The sequence below is a fragment of the Capra hircus genome, chromosome 7 (assembly GCF_001704415.2).
Source record: "Capra hircus breed San Clemente chromosome 7, ASM170441v1, whole genome shotgun sequence".
Taxonomy (NCBI): Eukaryota; Metazoa; Chordata; class Mammalia; order Artiodactyla; family Bovidae; genus Capra; species Capra hircus.
In genome coordinates, this window is record NC_030814.1 from 16,755,877 (window position 1) to 16,781,394 (window position 25,518).

Genomic DNA, 25,518 nt, shown 5'->3' on the forward strand with positions numbered 1-25,518 from the left:
TCGCTTTATGTGTGGTCTTAAAAGAGTGAAACACTGGTAAACAGCAAGTCATTGGTTTTGAGGAAGGCCAGTACCCTGAATCTCCAAGTAGCTGGTTCCTGCCTGGTACTCTAGGATCAAGTCTTGTTCTATTTCTTCACCATATGGCCTGTTCTCAATCTACCCCTTCGCTCTATACCGCCCAAGACTGACTTCACAGATGGCCCCTGTAATTCACCCTCCTTTTCACTAAGCAAAGTCTGACAATATCTTCTGTTTATTCACTCCTTTTTTTAGAAAAAAAAAAAAAAAAACAACAAAGTATTTACTCTGTAGGAAGATCCCCTGGAGAAGGGAATAGCAGCCCACTCCAGTATTCTTGGGGCTTCCTTGGCAGCTCAGATGGTAAAGAATCTGCCTGTAATGCAGGAGACTCAGGTTCAGGCCCTGACAGCTACCCATTCCGATATCCTGCCTGGAGTCCATGGACAGAGGAGCCTGACGGGCTACAGTCCATGGGGTCTCAAAGAGTCAGACACAACTGAGCAACTAACACTTTCTTTAGACCAAACATTATAGCAGTCATTTTCTAACTTCAGGTCATCATTTTCTAACCTCAAAGACATATTTTCTATCTTGAGAAACACAAGCCAGGGGCAGGAGAAATGTAGGAAGCCTTATTGTACTCCAAGTATCTTACCTTGATTTCTTTCACTTAATGACAAGGGGCTAGTAGCCCTGCTTTATGAAAGAAAAGCAGTGACTTCAAACTATGTTTAAATGGTGAAGTAGATTGAATTTGGTTAACGCTACATGGGCTTCCCTTGTGGCTCAGCTGGTAAAGAATCTGCCTGCAGTGCAGTAGCTGCTGCTGCTGCTAAGTCACTTCAGTCGTGTCTGACTCTGTGCGACCCCATAGATGGCAGCCCACCAGGCTCCCCTGTCCCTGGGATTCTCCAGGCAAGAACACTGGAGTGGGTTGCCATTTCCTTCTCCAATGCATGAAAGTGAAAAGGGAAAGTGAAGTTGCTCAGTAGTGTCTGACTCTTAGCTACCCCATGGACTGCAACCCACCAGGCTCCTCCGTCCATGGGGTTTTCCAGGCAAGAGTACTGGAATGGGTTGCCATTGCCTTCTCCGGCAATGCAGTAGACCTGGTTTCAATTCCTGGATTGGAAAGATCCCCTGGAGAAGGGAAAGGCTACCCACTCCAGTATTCTGGCCTGGAGAATTCCAGACTGTGTAGTCCATGGGTTCACAAAGAGTCAGACATGACTAAGTGACTTTCACTCATTCACCCATATATTCATGGTTAGTCACCTATGGTTTCAGGGGCATCAGAAGGACTCATATATCCTCAGTTATCTCAGGTGTTCCAGTGTTATCTCAGTAGTTAACTCTCAAGCTAATTAATTCTCCTTCTTCTGAAATGTGGTCTTCTCTTGTTATTTTTTTTTATGGAGTACCTCCAATGGTAGCCACTGATGATACCAGACATTTGACCTGAAGCCTGTGCCCCTGTGGAACTTGCATCCTTGGACTTCCTCAATTCCATCCTGGAGATTTATTTCAATAGCATCATATCATGAGACTCAGCCACCTGGGAGGGCAGTCAAAAGCAGGGTGGCACAAGAGAAGCAGAAAACCCAGCTAACTCTTTTTAGCGTATCAGTTTATCCCACTTTTGATATGCATTGAATTTATTTTATTCTAGCAGCAACTGGCTACATAAGCCTAAGGAGTCAGTGTTGTTAATGAGAAAATGAAAGAAGGCAACATGTGTAGATTAGGACACCAAAGAGACAGAATCTGGTATAGTGTGCTCAAGAGGGGTGGTGTGATCAACCTAGAGCCAGTATGATGTTAACGATAGAGAAGGGGTATGATGTTGGAGGCAAGGCAAGGAATTTCCCCAAATTTATAGTTTTCCCTTTAAGAGGCCTCTAATTTGGAAAGCTGAGAAAATGTATTCTACTTCAACCTACAGACAATTACCTGCTTTTAAAGGAGTATCCACCTTTGCAATATCAAAGTTTTTTTATGTCTTGTGGAGAATATAATTCTGTTGCTCATACGGTTGTATTTTACTCTCCACTATGAATTATTTAGAGCATCGTCTATTTTAACTGTACACCAAGACATCATTAGAGGTTATCTAATAGCTAGATCATCATTTCATTTTCCCATGGAGGCTTGTGGGCCAATTTTCACCCTGTTATACTCTCCAGAATAATGAAACTAATTTGGGATCTTGCTGTGGAATTAAATGCTCATACAGATCCCACCTCCTCTGAGACCATAAACATCTGCCATAACATTTATTATTGCCAAATAACCTTACTATTACCAGTGCAACTGTCAGTGGAGGGAACGCATTTAGAGACTGGCAGAAATGTTCTGGGAAGTATTGCATTGCCAATGGTTTGTAGTCTAAGAATTTTGGCACCAAATAACCATTTTATTATTATTAGATCCTCCATTATTTTTCCTAATGTTGAGGATACAACTGTACCTAGATGATCATTTAGACTATCAAGTATTCATGTCAGTTCTGAGGTAGTTGTAGACCTTCTCGAGAAGTATTTGCTACAGTTGTTATCATACTGGTATTACTTCACATTTGCTGAGCCTTTATCCCTGGTGGCTAAGAGGTTAAAGTGTCTGCCTCTAATGCGGGAGACCTGGGTTTCTTCCCTGGGTCGGGAAGATCCCCTGGAGAAGGAAATGGCAGCCCACTCCAGTATTCTTGCCTGGAGAATCCCATGGACGGAGGACCCTGGTGGGCTACAGTCCATGGGGTCGCAAAGAGTCGGACACGACTGAGCGAATTAACTAACTAACTATTATGTACAAGGCACTTTGCTAAGGGCTTTGTATGTGTCATCTGAGTCATCACACTTGCAAAACGACATTACACATCTAATAAAGAACCCACCCAAGATTCCAGCCCAGGATGTCTGGCTGCGGAACTCCTGTGCATACGCAGGCAGGCGCATTATGATCTTCTATGACCCTCCCCTGGAGTATGGAGCAGGCAGCAAAAAGTGAATGTAAAAGGACAGATGGTAAAGTCCTAACAAGAAGCAAAGCCAATAAGGGCAGAGCGAGTCATCTAGAGTTCTCCTTTTATCTTCTGCCTCCTCCTTCCTCCCTTCTGCAATCTCCAACCCCATGTTATTAGGGAATGAATATTGTTAATTTTATTAGTTTTATATATTTTTATATTTGTCCCATACACACTATCTCCTCTGCTTCTTACTTTGGTTTAGGACTTCTCTTCTGCCTGGTTTACTGAAATATCATCTTTATTATCTCCCTTCCTTTAGCCCTAATCTACAATCAACTCTCCTCACTAGTGCACAAGTGATTTTTCTAAAATGTAAAACAACTGATAAGACTCCTATGCTATAACCGTGATTTCTTGTCACTTAATACATAGTCCAGACTCTTGAGAAAAGCATGTCTTGGTGTCCTGACCTAGCCTGTGCCCGTTTCTCTGGTTCACACGGTGGAAGGTATGGGATGGAAATAGGAAAGCCTCATTTTGAAGCCTATTTGAGGAATTTTGTTCTATCTGAAATTTAGTGAGGAAAAAAAATGGCTTTCAAAGAGGAGATGGTCTATTAAAAGTCTAAAAAAATGTCAAAGTATCTTTAATGAGAAGGTGTTCTATTTGGCAAGACAAACAGTGGAGAGGCAGGTCAAATTTGAGAATGTGAGGATATAAGAAATAGGAAGGAGGATGTAAAGACAGGGATGGGTTTTCAAAGTGGAATTCCTTTCTATGTATTATTTTTAGAATGTTATTGTCTTTGTACTCTAGATCAAGAGAGACAGCACCACTTCAAACAATTCCATTTTTCAAATACTCCCAGTTGTGACTCTTAACTCTATGTAGGCAGGCAAATATAGTTTTCTGTTATTATAAATATTTTATTATCTGAGCTATCTGCTAAAGATTTTGTGTAACAAATCCTTTCTTATTACCTCAAGATTTATTGTTGAATTTGGGCCAGCCTAGAAAAATGTTACAGTTACTTCTCCAAAGGTAGTTGTAGACCAGTTATTCTGGCCAAATTGTTCTAATTTTGAAATCACCATCCTATATTTTACAGTTAAATTCTTCTTTATTTGCCTTCTGTAAGCCCTTAGGAGCATACAAAATTAATTATAAATTATCATTAATTGTTTAATATTTATAAATCATTTTAAAGAGTATAAAGAAGTACCCTTATGCTAATCATTTTTACAGTATTGAAGCAAAAATGACAAAATATTGACATTTATTAGGTTCCAGTTGAGGGAGGGAGAAATGAGTGATATTCATTTTACCGTTTGGATACATTTTTTATAAATTTCATAATGTGAATTTTTAAAAAAATTAAATGATAATGGTGTTATCATATCTTCCCAAGTGTAAAGATTGTTTCATAGAGGCCTCTGAATCATCTGTTAAATTATAAATACCAAGTGGGTGCATTTGTTCATTCTAGCACAATACTGTTTTGTATAAAATCAGTAACTTTAAATACTAAGAAAAAAATGGGTTCTGATGGTCTTAATAGTTAATGTTTACTGTATATTCTGAAATAGTGATTTTTATTTCTCTAGGGCTTTTCAGCATGGCCTGGGCGATTCTTCTTCAGATTCCTTGAAGCCAATTTTCAAGCAACCATTACATTGGCTTTCTTGCATATCGCATTTCTACCCTTCTTTGCTCAGGTGAGGACCTATAGAAACTATACCATCTATGGTTCTTTGATTCCTTTGACATTTAATAGAAACTCTTATCCGTGGAGGTAAATGCATCTTACAAGAAGAACTTAAAACTTTTGACACTACACAGGTAAGTAAAGAGTATATGTCTTTTTTGAGCCCCAGAATCTAAGATACAGGCCTCACAATCATGCTCCTAACATAGCTTTACTAAAGAGATAGAGAAATGTGAATTTTTTGGAATTTAGTTTTTATTTTAGCTAATTGCCTGGCCATTTAAAAATTCATTCTTGATTTATGACTGGGGATGTGACAGTTCTCCAACTAATTGTCCAAAAAAAAAGAAGGAAAAAAAAAGCAATAATCTTGGATAATTCATGTAACTCTCTCAGAGCCTGAGGTAAGAGTTGAGAGAGGAGTAACTTTTAAAATTATAAATAGGGTCTTTCACTTTTATTATTTAATTAACGGCATTTAAACATAAGAAAAATCATTTAAAGCTTGAAACGTACTTCCAGAGTAATCTGATGACATTTTGTGGCATTACGTTTAATGTCAGTTTGAGTCTTTGCTGAATATATCATTAGAAAGTCCCTTTCCTTGATATCTGTGAATAAATATATCATGTAGAGCTGAAGGAGATATTGTTAATTCTTGCACATTCTTGATTCATCTTGGAAATACACTATTAGTGATCTCACCATGTAAATGGACTGACTGTATTTCTCTCTTGAAGAACAAGAGTCCCACCTGGAAAAAGAGGGCAGGAAAACCTCTTTCACAGGTCTCTACAGACACAGTAAACGTAACTGCTTACGTTGTGTGCCTGTCCCCTTGTACGTAAGGGGGAATCCGAGATTAATGAGATATTTATCCTCCTACCTTCAAGGACCTCAAAGTATTGTTATTTGACTTACGTATAAAACATTTTCAACATCCCTGAACAATTCCTTATGACTGATCCCATCAATTCCTTGTGATGAAAGCCTTTAATACTCTGTCATCTCCATACGCTGCAGCTGGCATGAAAATATACTCTTATGTCTTTGAGAATTAAATAACTGACTTTGATATACATTACTGCAAACACCTGAAGGAACTGGATCTTTAACAGCGTGACTTAAGCAAACAGCGTGTGTCATTGTGATGAGTTCTCAAACTTCTAAACATACTTGCTCTCATGTTACTACCACATTTGCTTTAATCTATTTTTATTATCTGCTTTTATCTTAACCTGTAATCACTGGAGTTACTTCTTTAAGCATAGCTCTGTAAGAATTCCACCTCCAGGTTTGTTCTGTTCAGCCATCTAGAACCTGGGGAGTCAGAGGGTAAATGGGTTTATCTTTCAAATGCCTTTTCACGTAACAAGACTTTTCTTTATTTCTGCTTAATTATAGCAATCTATCTTTACTACTACCTTCACAAAAAGATTAGAACATGGTGGTAACTACGCAGCTCACAGTGGAAATGCAACCAGATACAAGTTCTGGAGGGCAATATAATAAACTGTATCAAAAACCTTAAAAATATTATGGCTCGTTATCCAGCAATTCTGTTTCTAGGAATCAATCATAAGAATTAATCAGAGCTGTTTTGAGAAGGTTTCATATGCAAGGATATTCATCAGTGTATTATTTGTGAAAGGAAAAAATGGAAACGAATGTCTCACAGTATGCAATTAGACAACTCACTTATGGATCAGCCATGTGCTAGACGACTGTGGAGTTATTAAAAAGGTTGATTTTGAAAAATATTAAATGGCAAATCATTGCGATTTATAGTTATGGGAAAACTACAGCTTAGTAATGATGTAGTAATCAAAGCCAACCCAGGCTTCAGAGTGATAACTCTCAAACTGACATGCCCAGTCCTTCGTGAACATTATCTCTTTCAAGCCTCACACCCAGCCTGTGAAGTCTGGTTTCATGGAGAGTAACGTGACATGCAGGTAGCAACTTTCTGAAGAGAGCAAATCTAGGAGACAGACTCTGAAGCTCAGCTTGTCTGCTCCTAAAGCCCAAGCACCAGACAGCTGTCCCTCCACCGTTCAGAGGGAGAACAGTTCAGGGTGATGTTAACAGGGATTTAAGAAAAACCCAAGATTGTCAGTTATTCATTGTGTAAAGTATCTTTTTATGGTTCTACTTGCAGGAGCTCTGATATACTAACCTATCTAGTGTTTACCTGAAGGAGGGATCTAGTGTAAAATTCCCCAAACTTACAGGTTATGAGAACCCCTGTTTCCCAAGGAATAAACAGTTATTGGAAGATGGGACACAATTGAGATGTGCTGAACATACTGGCTTCCCAGCTGGCGCTAGTGGTGAAGAACCTCCCTGCCAAGGCAGGAGACATAAGAGACATGGGTTCCATCCCTGGGTGGGGAAGATCCCCTGGGGGAGGGCATGGCAACCCACTCCAGTGTTCTTGCCTAGAGAATCCCATGGATAGAGGCACCCAGGGGGCTATACTCCATAGGGTCACAAAGAGTCAGACATGACTGAAGGGACTTTGCACCCACACATGCACAAACCATGCCATACTACTCTACGTATAGCCGGAAAATAGGATGTATAGAAAAACAGATATTGAAAGGGTATATAAACTCTACATTAGAGAACTTTTACTTTGCATCTTTGTATTACAGGATTGTGATTTATTTTAATTTTTATCTATGCATTTTCCAAATTTCCTATAATGAAAGCAGCTTAATTTTATTAAGGTAAAAATAAATTTTTAAAGGAAAGAGAAGCCTCATCTTTTGGAGTTCTTTGATCCACATGTATTACCCTAGAGCCCCTGTACAGAGGATTTCTAGCTCTGGGCACTTCCTTTACTCCAGCATCCTGTGTCTGGCTGTTCATATTTCTTGAGCCACCATATTACTGGAAATCTAGCGTGATGTCCTCAACGGATCCTTTTCACTCTTTCCTTGTCTTCTCAGCATGGTGTCTTTTCTATTAGGAGCACACCAGGCATCCCTGTCCTTCACCTCTCCCAGAGCTTGCTCAAACTCATGTCCCTTGAATCAGTGATGCAATTCAGCCATCTCATCCTTTGTCGCCCCCTTCTCCTCTTGCCCTCCATCTTTCCCAGGATCAGGGTCTTTTCCAATGAATCGGCTCTTCCCATCAGATGGCCAGAGTATAGGAGCTTCAGCATCAGTTCTTCCAATGAGTATTCAGGACTGATTTCCTTTAGGATTGACTGGTTTGATCTTCTTGCTGTCTAAAGGACTCTCAAGAGTCTTCTCTAGCACCACAGTTTGAAAGCATCAGTTCTTCGGCGCTCAGCCTTCTTTATGGTCCAACTCTCACATCCATACATGACTACTGGAAAAGCCATAGCCTTGACTATATGGATCTTTGTCAGCAAAGTGCTGTCTCTGCTTTTTAACACACTATCTAGGTTCCATAACTTTTCTTCCAAAGAGCAAGCATTTTTTAATTTTATGGCTGTGGTCTCTTGAGCTGTTGCCTGTTCCTAGTGTATTATCATCTTCAATTGATTCATCCCCATAGGTCTTTTAGATCCAGTCAGTCTTTCTCTCCAACACATCAGAACAACCTTGGTCCATTATTACTATGGACTATTTTTACTATTATTTAATATGTTTTATATACCATTCTTGGAGAAGGAAATGGCAACCCACTCCAATATTCTTGCCTGGAGAATCCCACAGACGAGGAGCCTGGCGGGCTACAGTCCGTGGGGTCACAAACAGTCGGACCCAACTGAGTGACTAACAGCAACAACAGAAATACCATTCTACTGCTCAAGAAGAGCCGCTGCCTGGCTGGTTTCCCACACCGCCTGGCTGGTTTTCCCACACCGCCTGGCTGGTTTTCCCACACCGCCTGGCTGGTTTCCTGGGGCGCCCAACACTCTTCTCTGCTCTAGTTCTCAGTCTCTTCTCTTGTCTTTAAGACATAGTTATTCTACAGTTTTTGCTTTTACTTATTGCCTGTCCTTAGCTTCTGGTCTTGTTTTTTTTAATCTCATTTTCTCTCCTGAAATGCCTTTCGTTCTCCCTTTTGCCTTTTTTAATTCCCCACACAAGTACAGTATGAGCTCCTCTACCCTGACTGCCTAACAGTTATTCTCCCCAATCTTCCTGTACAATCTACTTAAGAAGACCTGATCCACGTGATTTATGATCCAATGTGTTCAGAGCAGTGGTACAGTCAGAGGAAGCCAGGATAGCAAAAAAAATAATTTCAAAAGAACTCATCTTATTGATTTGCATCTGTCAAGCATTGCAGTGGGAATTCTTAGGCCACCATCATGTGACCTTAAAATTTTCACCTTCCCATTTCCTCACATATATCAGCTGTTTCTGCGTTTTTACCCTGCAAATTAGGCTCCAAACTCCATCCCTCACTTTAGCAACTAAAATGAACTGTTCAGGGAAACACATATGGGTTAAATAGTGAAAAACTGAAAATAGATTGTGATTTTTTTTTGAAAGGATGAGGCTGAGATAAAATATTTAATTATGATGCATCTTAGGAATTTAATCACCTATTTGCCTATTTATTTACAGCTTTGCATTGTTTCAGAAAGATTTAAGTTGACTTTTAACAATATTAAGTATGTTAAGATAATGAATTAAAAGTGAGAAGGAAGAAGCAGAGCAAGGAGGACATAAGATTGAGACTTACAACAAGAGTTACAGATGCATAAATAGCTGTATGCATCATAAATCTGTCTACAGGATTTCTAGAGAAAGCCTATGAAGTATATAAATTGGTAAAAATAGAATTGTTCGTGTTCTTCTAGAACTCCTGAAATAGTTTAGAAGAGTTTACTTTAGGGAAAGTATATGTATTTTCAAGGCAATAAGTAAAATGTACTGTATTCATTATCCCTAGCAGTAGTAGGCTAGCAATGTGAGTTGATTTAGAAAGGGCAATCAGTTTCATACTAGATTAAACTAAGGCACGTGGGGAATATATTAATCTCAGGATTGATAACTATGACAGCATATTGTACATTCATATAAATGTTCAAGAAAAAACATTATCCTAGTCAATTATACCATTGTTGCAGTATAATGTTTTTTATTTATTTTCCCAACTTTCATCATCTTGTGGTTCTTTAAATATTTCCAAATACTTTTCAGGTCTTCCTTAGCTAAGTAGGTCATAACCATACACTGAATCCAAGTAGCATAATCAGTGTGAGTAAACAGTCCATTCATTTTACACTGCTCATTTTCTTTTATGATGACAACATGATGTTTTGATTCATGGCCAGTCCATTCTGAGCTGTAGATATTTCTTTCTACTATGCTTTGTTTTCATTATGGTTTTACTCAATGTAATCTTGTTTTGGATTCATATCATTTTTTTTCCCACTGCTTAAATATTAAGCTACCTTTAGCTTCATTATACTATATGCTATGTGAGTCTTTTCCTTTGTGCAATTTACCAGGATATATTCATTTTATCCTTTCAATAAATGCATTTTATTTTTTTATACAAATCTTTTATTGCATATATGATTTGCAAACATTTTCTTACTGTCTCTTCATTTTCCTGTGTCTTTTTTTTTTCTTTTTTTTTTACTTTATTTTACCTTACAATACTGTATTGGTTTTGCCATACATTGACGTGAATCTGCCACGGGTGTACATGCGATCCCAAACATGAACCCCCCTCCCACCTCCCTCCCCACAACATCCCTCTGGGTCATCCCCGTGCACCAGCCCCAAGCATGCTGTATCCTGCATCGGACATTTAAAATTTTTCTCCAAGCAAGGCATGTGCTAGGTGTTAGAGGAAAAAGATGGGCAATAAAATTTCTGTCTCCTTCGCAGGTTCATCTGCTTTGGCCTGGCCATTAAATATTGAGCATCTTTAGTATTCTATCATAGAACCTTTTCTAGGTGATGTCACACATGACTCTGGTTTCATGTACTTTAATTGCCCCCAAATCCATATCTCTAGTTTTAATCTCTCCTAGGACTAGAGACCTACTAACTCATGTGTGTGGACTCATACATGAATGTCTTCTTCAGATTTATACCTAGTGAACACAGACAGACCTCAAGCTCAATATGACCATATTTGAACTTAGGAAACTCCCCTCCCAACTGATCGTCTTTTATTTTATTTCCATTTTGATTTATTGTACCTGCACATACAATAGAGGCTTCCCAGGTGTAGAGGCTTCCCAGGTGGCCCTAGTGGTAAAGAAGCCACCTGCTAATGCAGGAGACATAAGAGATATGGGTTTGATCCCTGGGTCAGGAAGAAGATCCCCTGTGGAGGGGGTCATGGCAGCCAACTCCAATAATCTTGCCTGAAGAATCCCATGGACCGAGGAGCCTGGTGAGCTACTGTCCATGGGGTCGCAAAGTGTCAGACATGAGTGATGCATTTTAGCACACGTGCACACACATGGTTGTGTAAGCCAGAGACCAGGTGGCATCCTGAACACTTCTCTCCTTTTCTCCAAGAGATCCGGTTCATGCTAAGTCTAGTTAGTTTTAGCCCCTAATATCTGCTATCCATAGTGCCGCCCTTGCCGTAGTGCTTCGTCTCTTTCCCGACTGCTGCAATGACACCTCTGTTTCCTCCTATATATGCGTTGACTCCCATTTCTAATATTCTCCAAACTACAGCCAGAGACTTCTCAAATCCAAAGCTATTTTCAAAACTAAATTTTATCATTTCACACTTAACTGTTCACTACCTTCTGTGAATTCCTCTTTATCCTTCAACATGCACACAAAATTTACCATGGCCTGAAAAACCTACATAGATGTGGCTCACCCATCTTTGCAACCTTTTCTCATACCACACTAGCCTGTGATTTTTGCTTGTCACTCATTGGCCTTTTTTACACTTCCTTGCCACAAAATATTCCTTTTTGCCACAGGATCTTTGCACATGCCTTACCTTACCCTGAGAGTTTCCCTGGTGGCTCAGAGGTTAAAGCGTCTGCCTGAAATGAGGGAGACCTGGGTTTAATCCCTGGGTTGGGAAGCTCCCCTGGAGAAGGAAATGGCAACCCACTCCAGTATTCTTGCCTGGAGAATCCCATGGACAGAGGAGCCTAGTAGGCTACAGTCCACGGGGTCGCAAAGAGTAGGACACGACTGAGTGACTTCAGTTTCACTTTCACTTTACCTTGCCCTGAAAGGCTTTCTTCTTCTTTCACTTAGTTAATGTCAATGTAATTTCATATCTCAGCTCCGGCATGACTTCTGCAGGGAAGCTTTTCATCAACCCCAAAGACTAGTTTACTTCTTACTACATCTTCTAATAGCATCATGTGTTTTTTCTTGATTGAGTTTTCATAGTTGTAATTTCATCTTTATTTGTATGACCATTTAAACTATATCTGTATTCCCCACTAAATTCTGTAAAAATAGTGACTTTGTTTTTTACTTAGTGTTGTGTCTCCATCGCCTTGCACCTAGAAATCAGCCAGCTAATATTAGTTTACTGAGTAAGTGGATTAAGGAACAAATGAGTTATTGTAGTATTGTTTCAGATAGTACCACTTTAAATGGTACATTTAACTCTTTTCAAATATTTGATCTGAGTGGTAAAGCTCAGTGATGGGAAAAAAGCTCTATTGAGGAGGTGGCTTCTAGTAACCTCAGGAGTGAACATCTGGGGAGGAGGACAAAAGAGAACTTTGGTCTCCCAGCAGCTGCCGTCAGGCTGTTCCATAGCACTGAAGAAAGAGGCTTACAGAACTTGTACTCTGATGAGATGCCAAGCTTTGACATAGAGCCAACAGTCAGGGGAGAAGTAATGAGAGATTTTTGAGCACCAAAGCTCTTACATGGCTGTTCCAGGGTGTGGATGGACAAGCAGCTGGATCTTTGAAAAGATTTTCAGAGAAAAAGCCATGTTTGTGGAGCAGTTATTAAAAGAAGTGAAAGTGTCAGATGAGCTGGATACTTGACGAAGCTAGATATTTCTTCATATCTTTCCTTTTCTATTGTGGCTTGAATGTATTATATAAAAAAGAATATAGCAATGGAGCCAGCAATGAGAGGATAAAAGACAACTATAGGTTTTCAGATGAGTCAGACAGGTTTGCAGACTTGTATAGTTTTGTAATTTTGGGAAGTTAAATAGCTTGTATCTTTGTGAGGAAGTTGAGACATCACAATATGATCATATCGATCCACTTGAAAACAGGGTGCGATACCATGGTCTGCTCCTCACATCTTGCAACATCTTCTTCCCTTAGCTTCTGAGATGTTCCCATGACAGAGTCATGAGGATTTAATTAGCTAGATGCCTACATGGCACCCACCACGTAAGTGCTTACTTAACAGTCATTCAGGGCTGCTGTGTTAGGAAAGAACCACGTTTCAGAAAGTGGCAGATCTTATCAGTTATCCAAACATGTTAAAAAGCCAACTCGAAGTGTGATAAAGTGGAAAGATTATTGAAGTACTTTCTCGTGGGGTCTCATGTCAGAAGAGACCTTTCTTGAACTCCTCTAATAAGGTCTTTATTATCTGGTAGACAAGGACCAGTAATAGTTAAAGGACCCCAGAGAGATAACTTCTGGTCCTCTAAAGGGTGGCTGAGGGAGTCAGTAGGACCCAGTATCTTAGTGCCCCAGGTGCTAGAATAGCACTTCTGGGGGAGTCCAAAAGTAATCGTTGGCATGAAGTATTGTTTTTAAAATTAAAATTAGATTCTCACAGGTTTTTTAGAAATAAGATACACTAACTTGTGTAACTCTAAAGTGTGGAGCTGGGGCTATGAATTTGGGGCACTAATATATCTTTGGATGATTTTTGAGAAATAGGGTCATCCCAAGTGAAAAAGTTTAGTTTACTGAAATCAAGAAATAATTTAGGTCCTCACAGGTCGAACACTTGTTCTTTGTGTACCCATTATTATAGATACCGTCAACTCTGAAAAAATGAGACTCTCTAAGAGTATCCATCTACCTCAGTGGACGAAGTTATTAAAAATCGAAGCAAATCCTATATATAAATGTGCAGGTGAAGCCTGTCTTGTTTCTACTTATTGAATCATCTGTAACTATAAAGGTCATAGAGACTTGGCTATACCCATTATATAGATTAAAATGTATGCAAGCATTTTCAGTGTTGCAACTACATATAATTTGTACATTCTTGATTAAAATGATGCAGCAAATATTTTGGATTTTTTTTATCTCCTCAAGCTCTTTTCCTAGGTACTAGAGAGAAAGATGATAGAACTGCTCTAAATATTTGTCTTATTTTCCTAGAACGATTTGGAAGGATTAGTTTTGGAAAGGCAAAAGTAGAATGGTAATACAGCTTTTCCTTCTCTGCTTTCATTTTCCTACTTTAGGGCTTTTACTCTCGGTTTCTCTTTAGTTATGCCCTTGCCTTTGTTCTCTGAATCATTTAACTTATGGTCTCTGGTATAAATTTGACCCAGTAATCCATGACAGGAACCATCTGGTCAAAATCAGTCCCTAGATACCTTAAGTAACATGGCTCCAATTTGGGAATCAGCCTTGAGACCACAAACCTGAGTTTGGGTCAAAAACTTGGTATCCTCAATCAAGGAAGTTGAATAGAGCCAAACATCCTCAAGGCTGAAAATTACCATGTACCCACCAAATATCAACCAGGTTGAGTGAAAGAAACACAGAGTAGTGGAATAGCCATGGATTTTAAAGTCAGAAAAACCTGGGTTCAAAGTCTGGTTGTCATGTTTATTGGCTAAATGACCTTACTCTATTTTCTCAGTATTCCTGAAACAAAGACTGAGATAAATCCTAAGTGTCTCCATGCATGTCTTATTTCCCGTTGTTCAGTCGCTCAGTCGTGTCCGACTCTCTGCAATCCAATGTACTGCAGCACGCCAGGCCTCCCTTTCCTTCGCTAACTCCCAGAGTTTTCTCAAGCTCATGTTCATTGAGGATAATGCATCTAACCATCTCATCCTCTGTCGCCCCCTTCTCCTCTTGCCCACAATCAATCCCAACATCAGTGTCTTTTCTGGTGAGTCAGCTCTTCACATCAGGTGGCTAAAGTATTGGAGCTTCATCTTCCCTATCAGTCCTTCCAATGAATATTCAGGATTGATTTACTAAGTAAAATCAGTCGACTGATTTACTAACTAAAGTAAATCAGTTAATTAGGATTAACTGTTTTGATCTCCTTGCTGTCCAAGGGACACTCAAGAGTCTCCTCCAGCACCACAGTTTGAAAGCATCAATTCTTTGGTGCTCAGCGTTCTTTATGGTCCAACTCTTATGTCCATACATGACTCCTGATGTCTTATTTTACATTTCCCCAAGAAGCAGTCCTCGAGAGAATAGTTTATTTTCTAAGTGGAGAAACACTCGATGGGAGTAGATGAGACAAAGAAAGAAAGCAGATAAACAGTAGTGTAATCATAGGAGTAACTGAAATTTAAACCTTCTGGGGAAATTCTTGGAGCCAGTGGGAAAGGCATCTCACAGAGTTATTCTGCCAAAGGAACGAAGATGCTGAGAAATTTATTAGAAACTTTCATCAGTTATTGGCTGAAGGCTACTCTGGAGGTGTTAATTTGCTGGTACTTCCAACCTGCCTTGTTGGAAGGTAGAGAAATGCAGATTTTGAGAGCATAAGGCAGGTCAGTGTCAACTGAGTGGTAAGGGCAAGAGGACGTGGGGACACTGACATTTGGGCTAACCCTTGTACCACTGAAATCCACTACTTGTTACTTAAGTTCTCTGGACTTTATTGTTGATTCCTCAAGGTGTGATGGCTGGTGGGAAAACAAACAAACAAACAAACAAACAAACACAACAACAGTTTTATTATGCTTGAGTTAATGGCACAAACTAGCATATCCCTGGCCGTCATTGTTCCTGAGCCTGCAAGTTCTCATCTTTCCTCTACCACTTGTTCTGGCTTCCCCTCCCCCTCAGTCATCTGGTGAGTGTGTTGCTTACCTTGCACAGACATTGAGACCCTCCTTGAGATGCTGAACCGTGACTGCCATTCCCTGATCAGAATGTGGTTACTTCGGCCACCTACTTACGCTTGTTAGTAGTCATGAGAGCATCATTTCTTGACTCCTTGGTGAATCCCTTGACATACAAATATACTCCTCCCTGCTCCCCATGTGCAGTAGCGACTCTAACTCCTCAGTGATAATCAGAGTTATCACCCTTACTGGTATAGTGGCTGCTTTCTTTGCCTGCTAGACTACTGGCATGGGAATTCAAAAATAACTGGATGGTGGCAGGTATAACATTACATTTAGTAGAATTTTTCATGGTCCCCTGGTAGAGGTTGCATTCCCCAACTCACTCCACCATAGACACCAGGATCTCCACTTCCCCAGACACTGTGGGGAGTTACCGGAATGGAAAACATAAATTCCCAGTGGATAATCAGGAGCTCTGGTGAGAAGGTGGCTTCTAGTATCCTTCAGAGAGAACTCTCACCCATGGCTCCTGGATTTATGTAGTTTATCTCTTAGGGACGTGGGAACCATATAATGGCTGTTCATTTAAAGTAAATATCTAGTCTTGAAAAACAGCACCCAACATCGCTTGGTTTTATCCCAAGCTGTGTGTTTCAGAGTCCGTTCCAATGTTCCCCTATTCTGACAGCTTCTGCATGTTTTGTGTATAGTAGGGGCAGTGACCCCCTAGGTCATGTGACCTGAACAGTGAGGCTAATTGTATTGTAGTCTGACTTTACTACAGAGTCTTTTCTTACCCTGTGCTCCATGCACAATGTGGTTGAAAGTCAAGCTATTGTTCACTTTTAGGTCTAGCATTTTTGAACTTTAGACTGCAGTGTGAACATATGCTAAAAAGTTGCAGAAATTGCAGATGAGCTACTTGATGTGCTAGGCTAAGTTGCTCAGTCATGTCCAACCCTTTGCGACACCATGGACTGTAACCCTCCAGGCTCCCGTGTCCATGGGGCTTCTCCAGGCAAGAATACTGGAGTGGGTTGCCATGCCTGCCTCTAGGGGATCTTCCCAACCCAGGGATCGAACTCAGGTCTCCCACAATGCAGGCAGATTCTTTACCATCTGAGCCACCAGGGAAGCCCAAGAATACTGTAGTTGGTAGCCTATCCCTGCTCCAGACTACTTAATACATTTTCATAAAGTAAACACACCTAAATACAACCAAGATTTTTCACAATGATTCCATAATAATAATTTGTTAGTTTCATAAACAGGTAATTTTTGAGCCCCTTTATTGCCTGGATTTGAAAGAGTTCTTAGGCCTCTTCATGCCCAGAAATGCAGCACTGTATGAGTATAAGCCTGATATAACCCAGCCATAAATTTGTCCTGTCTGCTAATATAGGATTTATGAGTTCCAGTGCATTTATCAGTTCTGTTCTCTTCTTTGTATTATAGTGCAATTCAATATGTACGTACTTGATACATATATAAAAAAATTCCTTTTTGTCATTTTCTGTGAGGCTCATCTCACTTTCACAGCTCCACCAGCTCAAAGGATGAGGGAGCATATGCTTCTCCATATGCCCAGTGCAGCTCCTCAATGCATTTATTACCCGGAGCTCAGTGACTGAGGAATGTTTGTAATCTTTTATTTTTTTCTTATAGTGAGTCACTCTACTGTACATTTCAAAATCTGTGATAAGTGCAAAGATCCAAGAACTGAGGTACATTTCAACAAACAGCTTCCCATCTGGTAAACGAGAGGTTTTATTTATAACCAGGTATTCGGATACCGCTGTATGAAATGACATTCAAATTATCTTGCCTTATTCTGTGTCTGAAACGCCTGAGCAAAAACATAACCCTTCCTCCAGTTCATTCTCCATACTGCAGCCAGGTCAGGAATCTTGTCTGCCTTAAAATGCTTTAACAGGTCCGAAGTCTCCACCTTGGCTCCTTCATGAGCTGGCCCCTGTCTCCTTCTTCAAATTGTCTCTCAACTATCCCCTTCCTTTCCTAAACTCCATCGGACTGGATATTCCGGTTCATTCAATGTATCCTTCAAGTCAGCACTCAGCTCAAGCGAAACAGATAGGTAGGAAACAGATAGGTAGGAAATGTTCAAAAACTAAGTAAATATTAATACGCAACTTACAAACAATTAGCTGCTTTTCATCTACCAAGCAAGTTTCTTGAAGTCAGCACTTGGGGTTTAGGATGGGAACAGGGAGAGCCATTGGGAGGATATTCTTCAATATTTCATTCGAAGGGGCTCACCAAGTGGATTCTTCCTTTGGTACCACGTTTGGAATGACTGAGAGAACCAGACCAACCTGGGAACACCCAAAGGAATTCAGAGCTGCTGAACTGACAGATGTGCTTCCTCTGGTCTGAGAGCTAACTAACTCCCTGCTTTTCTCTTTATCACCCATACAGGGCACAGGTTTTCCTAGCTAATACTGCCTCACCAGTTACTGGGGAGTTTCTCTGGTTTGAGTTAATGTTATCAGAGTCTCACATGGGAAGCCTGAGCTGGTCCAAAGCTCAGGTGATTTTGTGCATCAGTAAGGTTGTGAGATGTTGCAAATGCCCAGCCGAGTCAAGGGGGAGATGTTTTGAAATTTCATTTTATGTCTTTAAATGCTCTCACTTTTGTTTAAACAAGCATTTTGGCAATGCATCCTCTTTTTTTTTTTTTTTTTTTTTTAAGGGTTTGTCTATTTATGAGCAGATGAGTCAATCAGCTAACATTTACAGAGCCCTTAAACATGCTTAGTTCTTTGGTAGGAGCTTTGGGATATAAACTAAGTGTGCCCATGAGGCTTGAATCTGAGTGGAGAGATAAAGCTTTTATTGATGAAATAATAAAAAGTGCTAAAATCTGTATACGCTGCTACCCGAGCTCCAAAAAGCACTGCCTTCCACAGTGGTTCTCAAACCCTGGTGTGCATCAGGCATCTCGTGGAGAGGGCTTGTTAAAGCACAGATTTCTGGGGCCCATTCCGAGAATTTCTCATGGGATAAGACCTGGGAAATTGCATTTTTCACAGGTTCCCAGGTGTGGCTGATATTGTTGGTCCAGGGCCCAGGCTTTGGAAAACTTTGGTCTAGACCATGTGGATGGGCCACCGCGTGGTACATTTCATCTTGAAATGATGCCGCAAATCATCTCTCAGCGATTTCCTCTGCTCTGTTTCTTCCCCCGAAAGCATACATGTGGTTCTCCCAGTAAACCTTGACATTGCTCTTTCCTTCCCGCTGCCACCCTCCTTATTCCCACCGTCCTTATGCCCACAGTCAGATTGAGTTTGGTCACTTCCTGCACTTTGTTGTTGTTTTTGTTGTTGTTCAGTTGATAAGTCATGTCCGACTCTTTTGCGACCGCTTGGAGCCCACCAGGCTCCTCCTTCCATGGGATTTCCCAGGCAAGAATACTGGAGTGGATAAGCTGATCTGAGATGCTGTGACCTTTAGCCAATCAAAACCTTGAGACTTTAGAAGGAAAAAGTGAATAATGTTATCAGGTTTTAGTTTCTACCTCATTTCCTTATCTCCAGATTCATTGGTAAACTAATGTGGTGATTTGGGGGACCTGATTTTAATTTTCTATTCACTGCAGATCGTAGTTTCGCAAGTAGAAACTTATTTGCTTTGGAACTACTTCTCTTTGATACACTGATTACCCAGGGGGCGTTCCCTGGTGATCCAGTGGTTACGACTTCACCTTCCTGTGAAGCAGTTGCAGGTTTGATCCCTGGTGGAGGAGCTAAGATCCCGCATGCCTTACCGCCACAACACTGAAACGTAAAACAGAAGCAACATTGTAATAATTCAATAAAGACCTTAATAATGGTCCACGTCGGAAAAAAAAATCTTAAAAAAAAAAAGACCAACTGATTACCCAAGTAGACAGCAGTGTGGCTCTTAAGAGTTGTTCTGATAATTGCCTGTTGATTTATGGCTTTTACATATTAAAAAATTAGATTATGGTTGATCTCTGACAGAAGCTTTGAATTCCTTTCATTTTATCGCAATCATAGTACATGGCAAATTAGCAGCTAAAACATACTGTAACATCTTTCCGTGAATAGTGAAAGAAGTTCATAGCACATAGTAGGCACTCATGTATTTGTCAAATGAACAAATAAATGTGCTCAAAAATGCATAAATCATTTTTATTTTGCTCCATGAAACTAAAACATAGTTCTGTGAAATGTAGGCATGGTTATTTTGTATCCGTTTTAAAATTGGCAGGCTACCAAATGTTAATTTGCTTTTAGCTAGTAGAGATTAAATGTAATTCCTTCCCTGAGCAACCCTGAAGTAAGCAAGCATGAAAGCATTTTCACAGTAATCTGGGAGGAATTGACATTTAAAGGAGTTAGCATTACATCTGTACTTTAAAGCTATTAATTTCATAGATAAATTAACTTCATTACTTCATCTTTATCTTGCATGTTGAAAGGACTCCATCAGCTGGACGACTGACAGCCGAGGGTCAACTGAAACTGCTCTTATCCCAGCCAGGTTGTAATTGGAACCTGCTTCTGGAAACCCTGCTGCATCACGATGGTCTTTTACTAAGAATCTTGCTAAAGAGCTCAAGTGAGTATTTGTAGTTTTGAGAATGTCCGGAAAACCTCAGTCATTGTTCAAGCTGAATGGAATGTTCCTTCCTACTTGAATGTTGGCAGGGGAGTGATACCAACTGTGTTATACCAATAGTCAGTGGAGTTAGCAGCAGGAAAAATACTGAGTCACTTTATAAACCTATCAGAAAGGTTTTCTTTCAGGGATAGTCTGAATGAGGGAAAACAATATTTTTATATGAAACTGTTCTATCATAACTATCATAATATAAGAGATATGTCAATATTTGGGGTTTGAAATGCCTAAGAACATATTATGGGAACACAGTTATATGTCCAAAACAGAAGTCTCAGTTAGACCTGAGAGAGAGAGATTAAGATTGTTTTTGACCCACATTAAGCACTTCAGTGGATCATGAAAAATGCTTATGTAACGTAGGAGCAAGCAAGTGTGGCTTGCCTCCACGTCCACTGGGGCGTGGAGAAGTAGTCGTGAGAAAATTACGAATGGAGATTGAGGAGTAATGGAGGCCCATGCTTCTCTTAATTAGACTTTCTTTTCTCCCCTGTAAGCACTATTTTAGAAGATGGTAAGCAATGTTATGCCAATCTAACATTGTGTCCTACTGTTCTCCTGCTACGTCTATAGAGTTTTCTAGCATCTTTACATACCCCTATGCATTCCTTCTGCTCTATACTACACAGATAGCCAGATTCATTTTATCAATCATTAGTTTCAGTATAGTCTTCCCTATTCAAAATATTTTCTTCTCTAGTCCCCTATCACAGGAACAAATCCCTAAGCTTTGGCCGTTCAAATATGATCCCAGACTAGTTTTGTAACCCATTTCCCCACTGTTCCCTTATGTGTGCGTGTGCACACACACTCACACGTATTCCAGCCATTGTCCACAAAACCCCACGTGCATGCTTCTTCTAGGCTTCCCTGGTGGTTCTGGTAAGGAACCTGCCTGCCGTGCAAGAGACCACCTGCAATGCAGGAGGTGCAGGTTGGATCCCTGGTTCTGGAAGGTCCCCTGGAGAAGGGAATGGCAGCTCACTCCAATATTCTTGCCTGGAGAATCCCATGGACAGAGGAGCCTGGAGGGCTACAGTCCATGGGGTCGCAAGAGTCCGGCATGACTTAGTGACTAAATCACCACCACCACCACCACGTGTTCCTTCCACACTTTGCTCACCCATTTTTCCAGCTTGAAAGACCCACCTAGCCTCCACCAGTGGACAAGGGTGCTAAGTGGTGGGTAACCTGGGATTCTGCTAAGCTCTAGATCTCTGAACACTGTCTCGCACTGATCTCTCCCTCCCTTGAACTTCACAGCGTCTGTTATGGTGGCTACTGCTCGTCACTTAGTCTGCCTTACATTGTTATTATATGTGTATGTTAATAAAGCAAAAGCTACGAGGCCCTACCGGCCTGTTGTATACAAAACGAGGTTCACAGCATCCCCTTCCAGACTGTTTCAGTCATTTCTGGAGTATTTGCTTTCTCAGATTTGCCCACAACCAGTTCCCCATAGTTTTCTCTTCTGCTCGCCTTGAGGTTTGTTCCCCAAAAACCCCATAGGGGAGGTGCCCTACTGCTGAGCCCTCTGCTTCTCTCCTGGTGCTCCCAAATCCAGAAATCTTGTGGTGCCAAAGGGCACTATGAGTCCTCCAGCCTCACCATGTTCCAAGCAGAGGTTTGGAGATTACCTCTCCTCCAACCTTGAATCTGACTTCAGTTTCTGAGCCCCTGAGCAGTACTGTATGGGCCTTAAGTCTCACAAAGTTCAACGGAAAGCAGGATCTTCAGCTTCAATATCTTAAACTCCACTCTCCTAAAGGGAAAACAGGTGCTAGGGGAATTAATAGCCAACATATATTGTTCGCTTGTTAGCTGTCAAGCAGTCTGCAAGGCACCTCACGTTTACTATCTAATTTGACTCTTAAAACCCTATAAAGTAAGTATAATTATTTTCATCATGTTAAAAATAGCTAAGATACTGTTTTTTGCCAAGAGACACATGTAGCTGAGAAATGGTGGGTGACCTGGGATTCTGAACCCAACCCGGCACTTTCTTCCCCCTACAATGGTATACAACTATTCTTGTGGATTAAATCCTAGAGTGGGCCACAGGTATCTGGAAGAACTGTAATCTGTCCAGTCTCCGGTTGAATCAAGCAGGACACCCCAATGCACATGCATGTAACTGCTTTTGCCAGCCAGGTAGTCAGTGGTGATCACAGATTTTTATTTTTATATTTTCCTCAAGATAGCATGGTGCTTTTTATGGAAAAAGTGCAGTGATTGCTCAGCGATCAGTTGGGATATAAAATGGAGTTTCATTTAAACTTCATAACCTGAACTCTCAGGTCAGGTGCCTGCTCAACATGGACAGTATCTGACATGGCTGGAGAGTTACTCTAATGTTAGTGTGATCGTTGAGGCTCATGAACATGGTCCTAGAAGAGAAATAGTCTCCTTTTAACAGGGTCATATAGTTTAGCCTAGAAAAACAATTGTGATGAAACACTGGGCTATTCTAATACAGCCACTAAGTACAGGGATAGCAATTGTGGTTAAATGAATAACCAAGTTTTCTAGCAAAAGAGTTCTACATTTATATTACATCTACCTTTTGTATATATCACATGATGTTGATTTTGAGGGGCTTAAAAGTAATCAAAATGGTACCATACTGTAGCTCCTTCAGTTCTGGTTCTTATGGAGTGCAGAAGTGTATTTACCCAGCCTGCTAAAATATCTTACCAGTTTTTGCAAAGGTTGTTATGTTTGATTTTAGCTGCTTTGGTATTGTCTTGTATTAATTTTATTAGCCACTTCATTAGTGTAAGGATGAAGTGACAGAATTTACTGATCAGTTGATTGACTGACTTATTAAACTCCATTAGAAACCTTGTCACTTTAACTTAGAAACAATATGCTCAGGGAATCTTATTAACTAGACTAAAGTAAAAATTATTATGCACCTAAAAATACATATGTAATATTTTTTCAGAGATTTTTCTCTTCATTCAATACCATTTGGTAATTTAGAAGTTAGATCACATCTTTAGGAAAGCAAAATTTTAGAGTGAAATGTTCTGATTAGGTGTTTCAAGCAGCATAACTATTGGCCTGTTTATGGGAGACTTTTCTTTATGAATAGTCCCTTTTTAGTCTAATTGATAAAATTTCACCCTTGTTAATTTGGCTCAGGAATAAGAATGGAGATTATAAATATACATTTTTATTGTATGTATTTTAAAAACAAGGTCCTCTTCATCCAATAAGCAATCATTAAATTCTGTTAGGTAAAGTAGTTTTTTTGATAGACAACCATATATTATAAACATTAAAATATAAGGGGTTTATGTCTGTAGCTTTAGATCTTGCTCTATGAAAATGAGCAAGTGGTGGATGTGACAGGTGATGGAAGTAAAGTCCGATGCTGTAAATAACAATATTGCCTTCCTAGGCAACCTGGAATGTGAGGTCCATGAATCAGGGTAAACTGGAAGTGGTCAAACAGGAGATGGCAAGAGGGAACATCGACATTTTAGGAATCAGTGAACTACAATGGACCGGAATGGGCAAATTTAATTCAGAACCATTGATCTCCTACTGTGCGCAAGAATCCCTTAGAAGAAATGGAATAGCCCTCACAGTCAACAGAAGAGTCCAAAACACAGTACTTGGGGGCAATACTAAAAATGACAAAATGATCTCTGTTTGTTTCCAATGCACAGCATTCATATAACAGTAATTCAAGTCTATGCCCAAACCACTAATGCTGAAAAGCTGAAGTTGAACAGTTCTATGAAGACCTATAAGACCTTCTAGAACTAACACCCAAAAAAGATGTCCTTTTAATCAGAGGTGACTTGAATGAAAAAGTAGGAAATCAAAAGTAGGGAAAACCACTAGATGATTCAGGTATGACCTAAATCAAATCCCTTATGATTGTACAGTGGAAATGACAAATAGATTCAAGGGATTAGATCTGATAGACAAAGTGCCTGAAGAACAATGGACCAAGGTTCATAACATTGTACAGGAAGCAGTGATCAAAACAATCAACAAGAAGAAATGCAAAAAGGCAAAATGATTGTCTGATGAAGCCTTACAAATAGCTGAGAAAAGAAGAGAAGCGAAAGGTAAAGGAGAAAAGGAAAGATATAAGCATCTGAATGCAGAGTTCCAAAGACTAGCAAGGAGAAATAAGAAAGCCTTCCTAACTGATCAGTGCACAGAAATAGAGGAAAATAATAGAATGGGAAAGACTAGAGATTTCTTCAAGATATTTAGATACCAAGTGAACATTTCATGCAAAGATGGGCATAAATGCTGTGGACCTAAGAAAAGGAAAAGATATTAAGAAAAGTTGGCAAGAATACATAGACGAACTATACAAAAAAGATCTTCATGACCCAGATAACCACAATGGTGTGATCAGTCACTAGAGCCAGACATGCTGGAATGCTAAGTAAAGTGGGCCATAGAAAGCATCACTATGAACAAAGCTAGTGGAGGTGATGGAATTGCAGCTGAGTTATTTCTGATCCTAAAAGATGATGCTGTGACAGTGCCACATTCAATATGCCAGCAAATTTGGAAAACTCAGCAGTGGCCACAGGACTGGAAAGGTCAGTTTTCATTCCAATCCCAAAGAAAGGCAATGCCAAAAATGTTCAAACTACAGCACAATTGCACTCATCTCACACGCTAGTGAAGTAATGCCCAAAATTCTCCAAGCTAGGCTTCAACAGTATGTGAACCAAGAACTTCTAGCTGATCAAGCTGGATTTAGAAGAGGCAGAGGAACCAGAGATCAAATTGCCAGCATCCACTGGATCATTGAAAAAAGCAAGAGAGTTCCAGAAAAACATCTACTTCGGCTTTATTGACTATGCTAAAGCCTTTGTCTGTGTGGATCACAACAAACTGTGGAAAAATTCTTCAAGCTATGGAAATACCAGACCTTCTGACCTTCCTCCTGAGAAATCTATATGCAGGTCAAGAGGCAACAGTTAGAACTGGACATGGAACTACAGACTGGTTCCAAATTGGGAAAGGAGTACATCAGGCTATATATTGTCACCCTGTTTGTTTAACTTATATGCAGGGTACAGCATGCGAAAGGCCTGGCTGGATGAAACAAAAGCTGGAATCAAGATTCCAGGGAGAAATATCAATAACCTCATATACGCAGATGACACCACCCTAATGGAAGAAAGTGAAGAGGAACTAAAAACCCTCTTGATGAAAGTGAAAGAGGAGTGTGAAAAAGTTGATTTAAAATTCAACATTCAGAAAGCTAAAATTATGGTATCTG

General features: G+C 40.1%; 1 protein-coding gene across 2 annotated transcripts in view; it reads left to right on the top strand.

Moving 5' to 3' along the window:
* Positions 1-25,518, top strand: part of KIAA0825 (KIAA0825 ortholog) — a 397,136-nt gene that overhangs the window by 115,014 nt on the left and 256,604 nt on the right. For both annotated transcript variants that reach the window (XM_013965785.2, XM_018050038.1), the window contains exons 12-13: positions 4,591-4,701; positions 20,059-20,198. In XM_013965785.2, the coding sequence (XP_013821239.2) occupies positions 4,591-4,701; positions 20,059-20,198 (251 nt within the window). The remainder of the gene's footprint in view (positions 1-4,590; positions 4,702-20,058; positions 20,199-25,518) is intronic.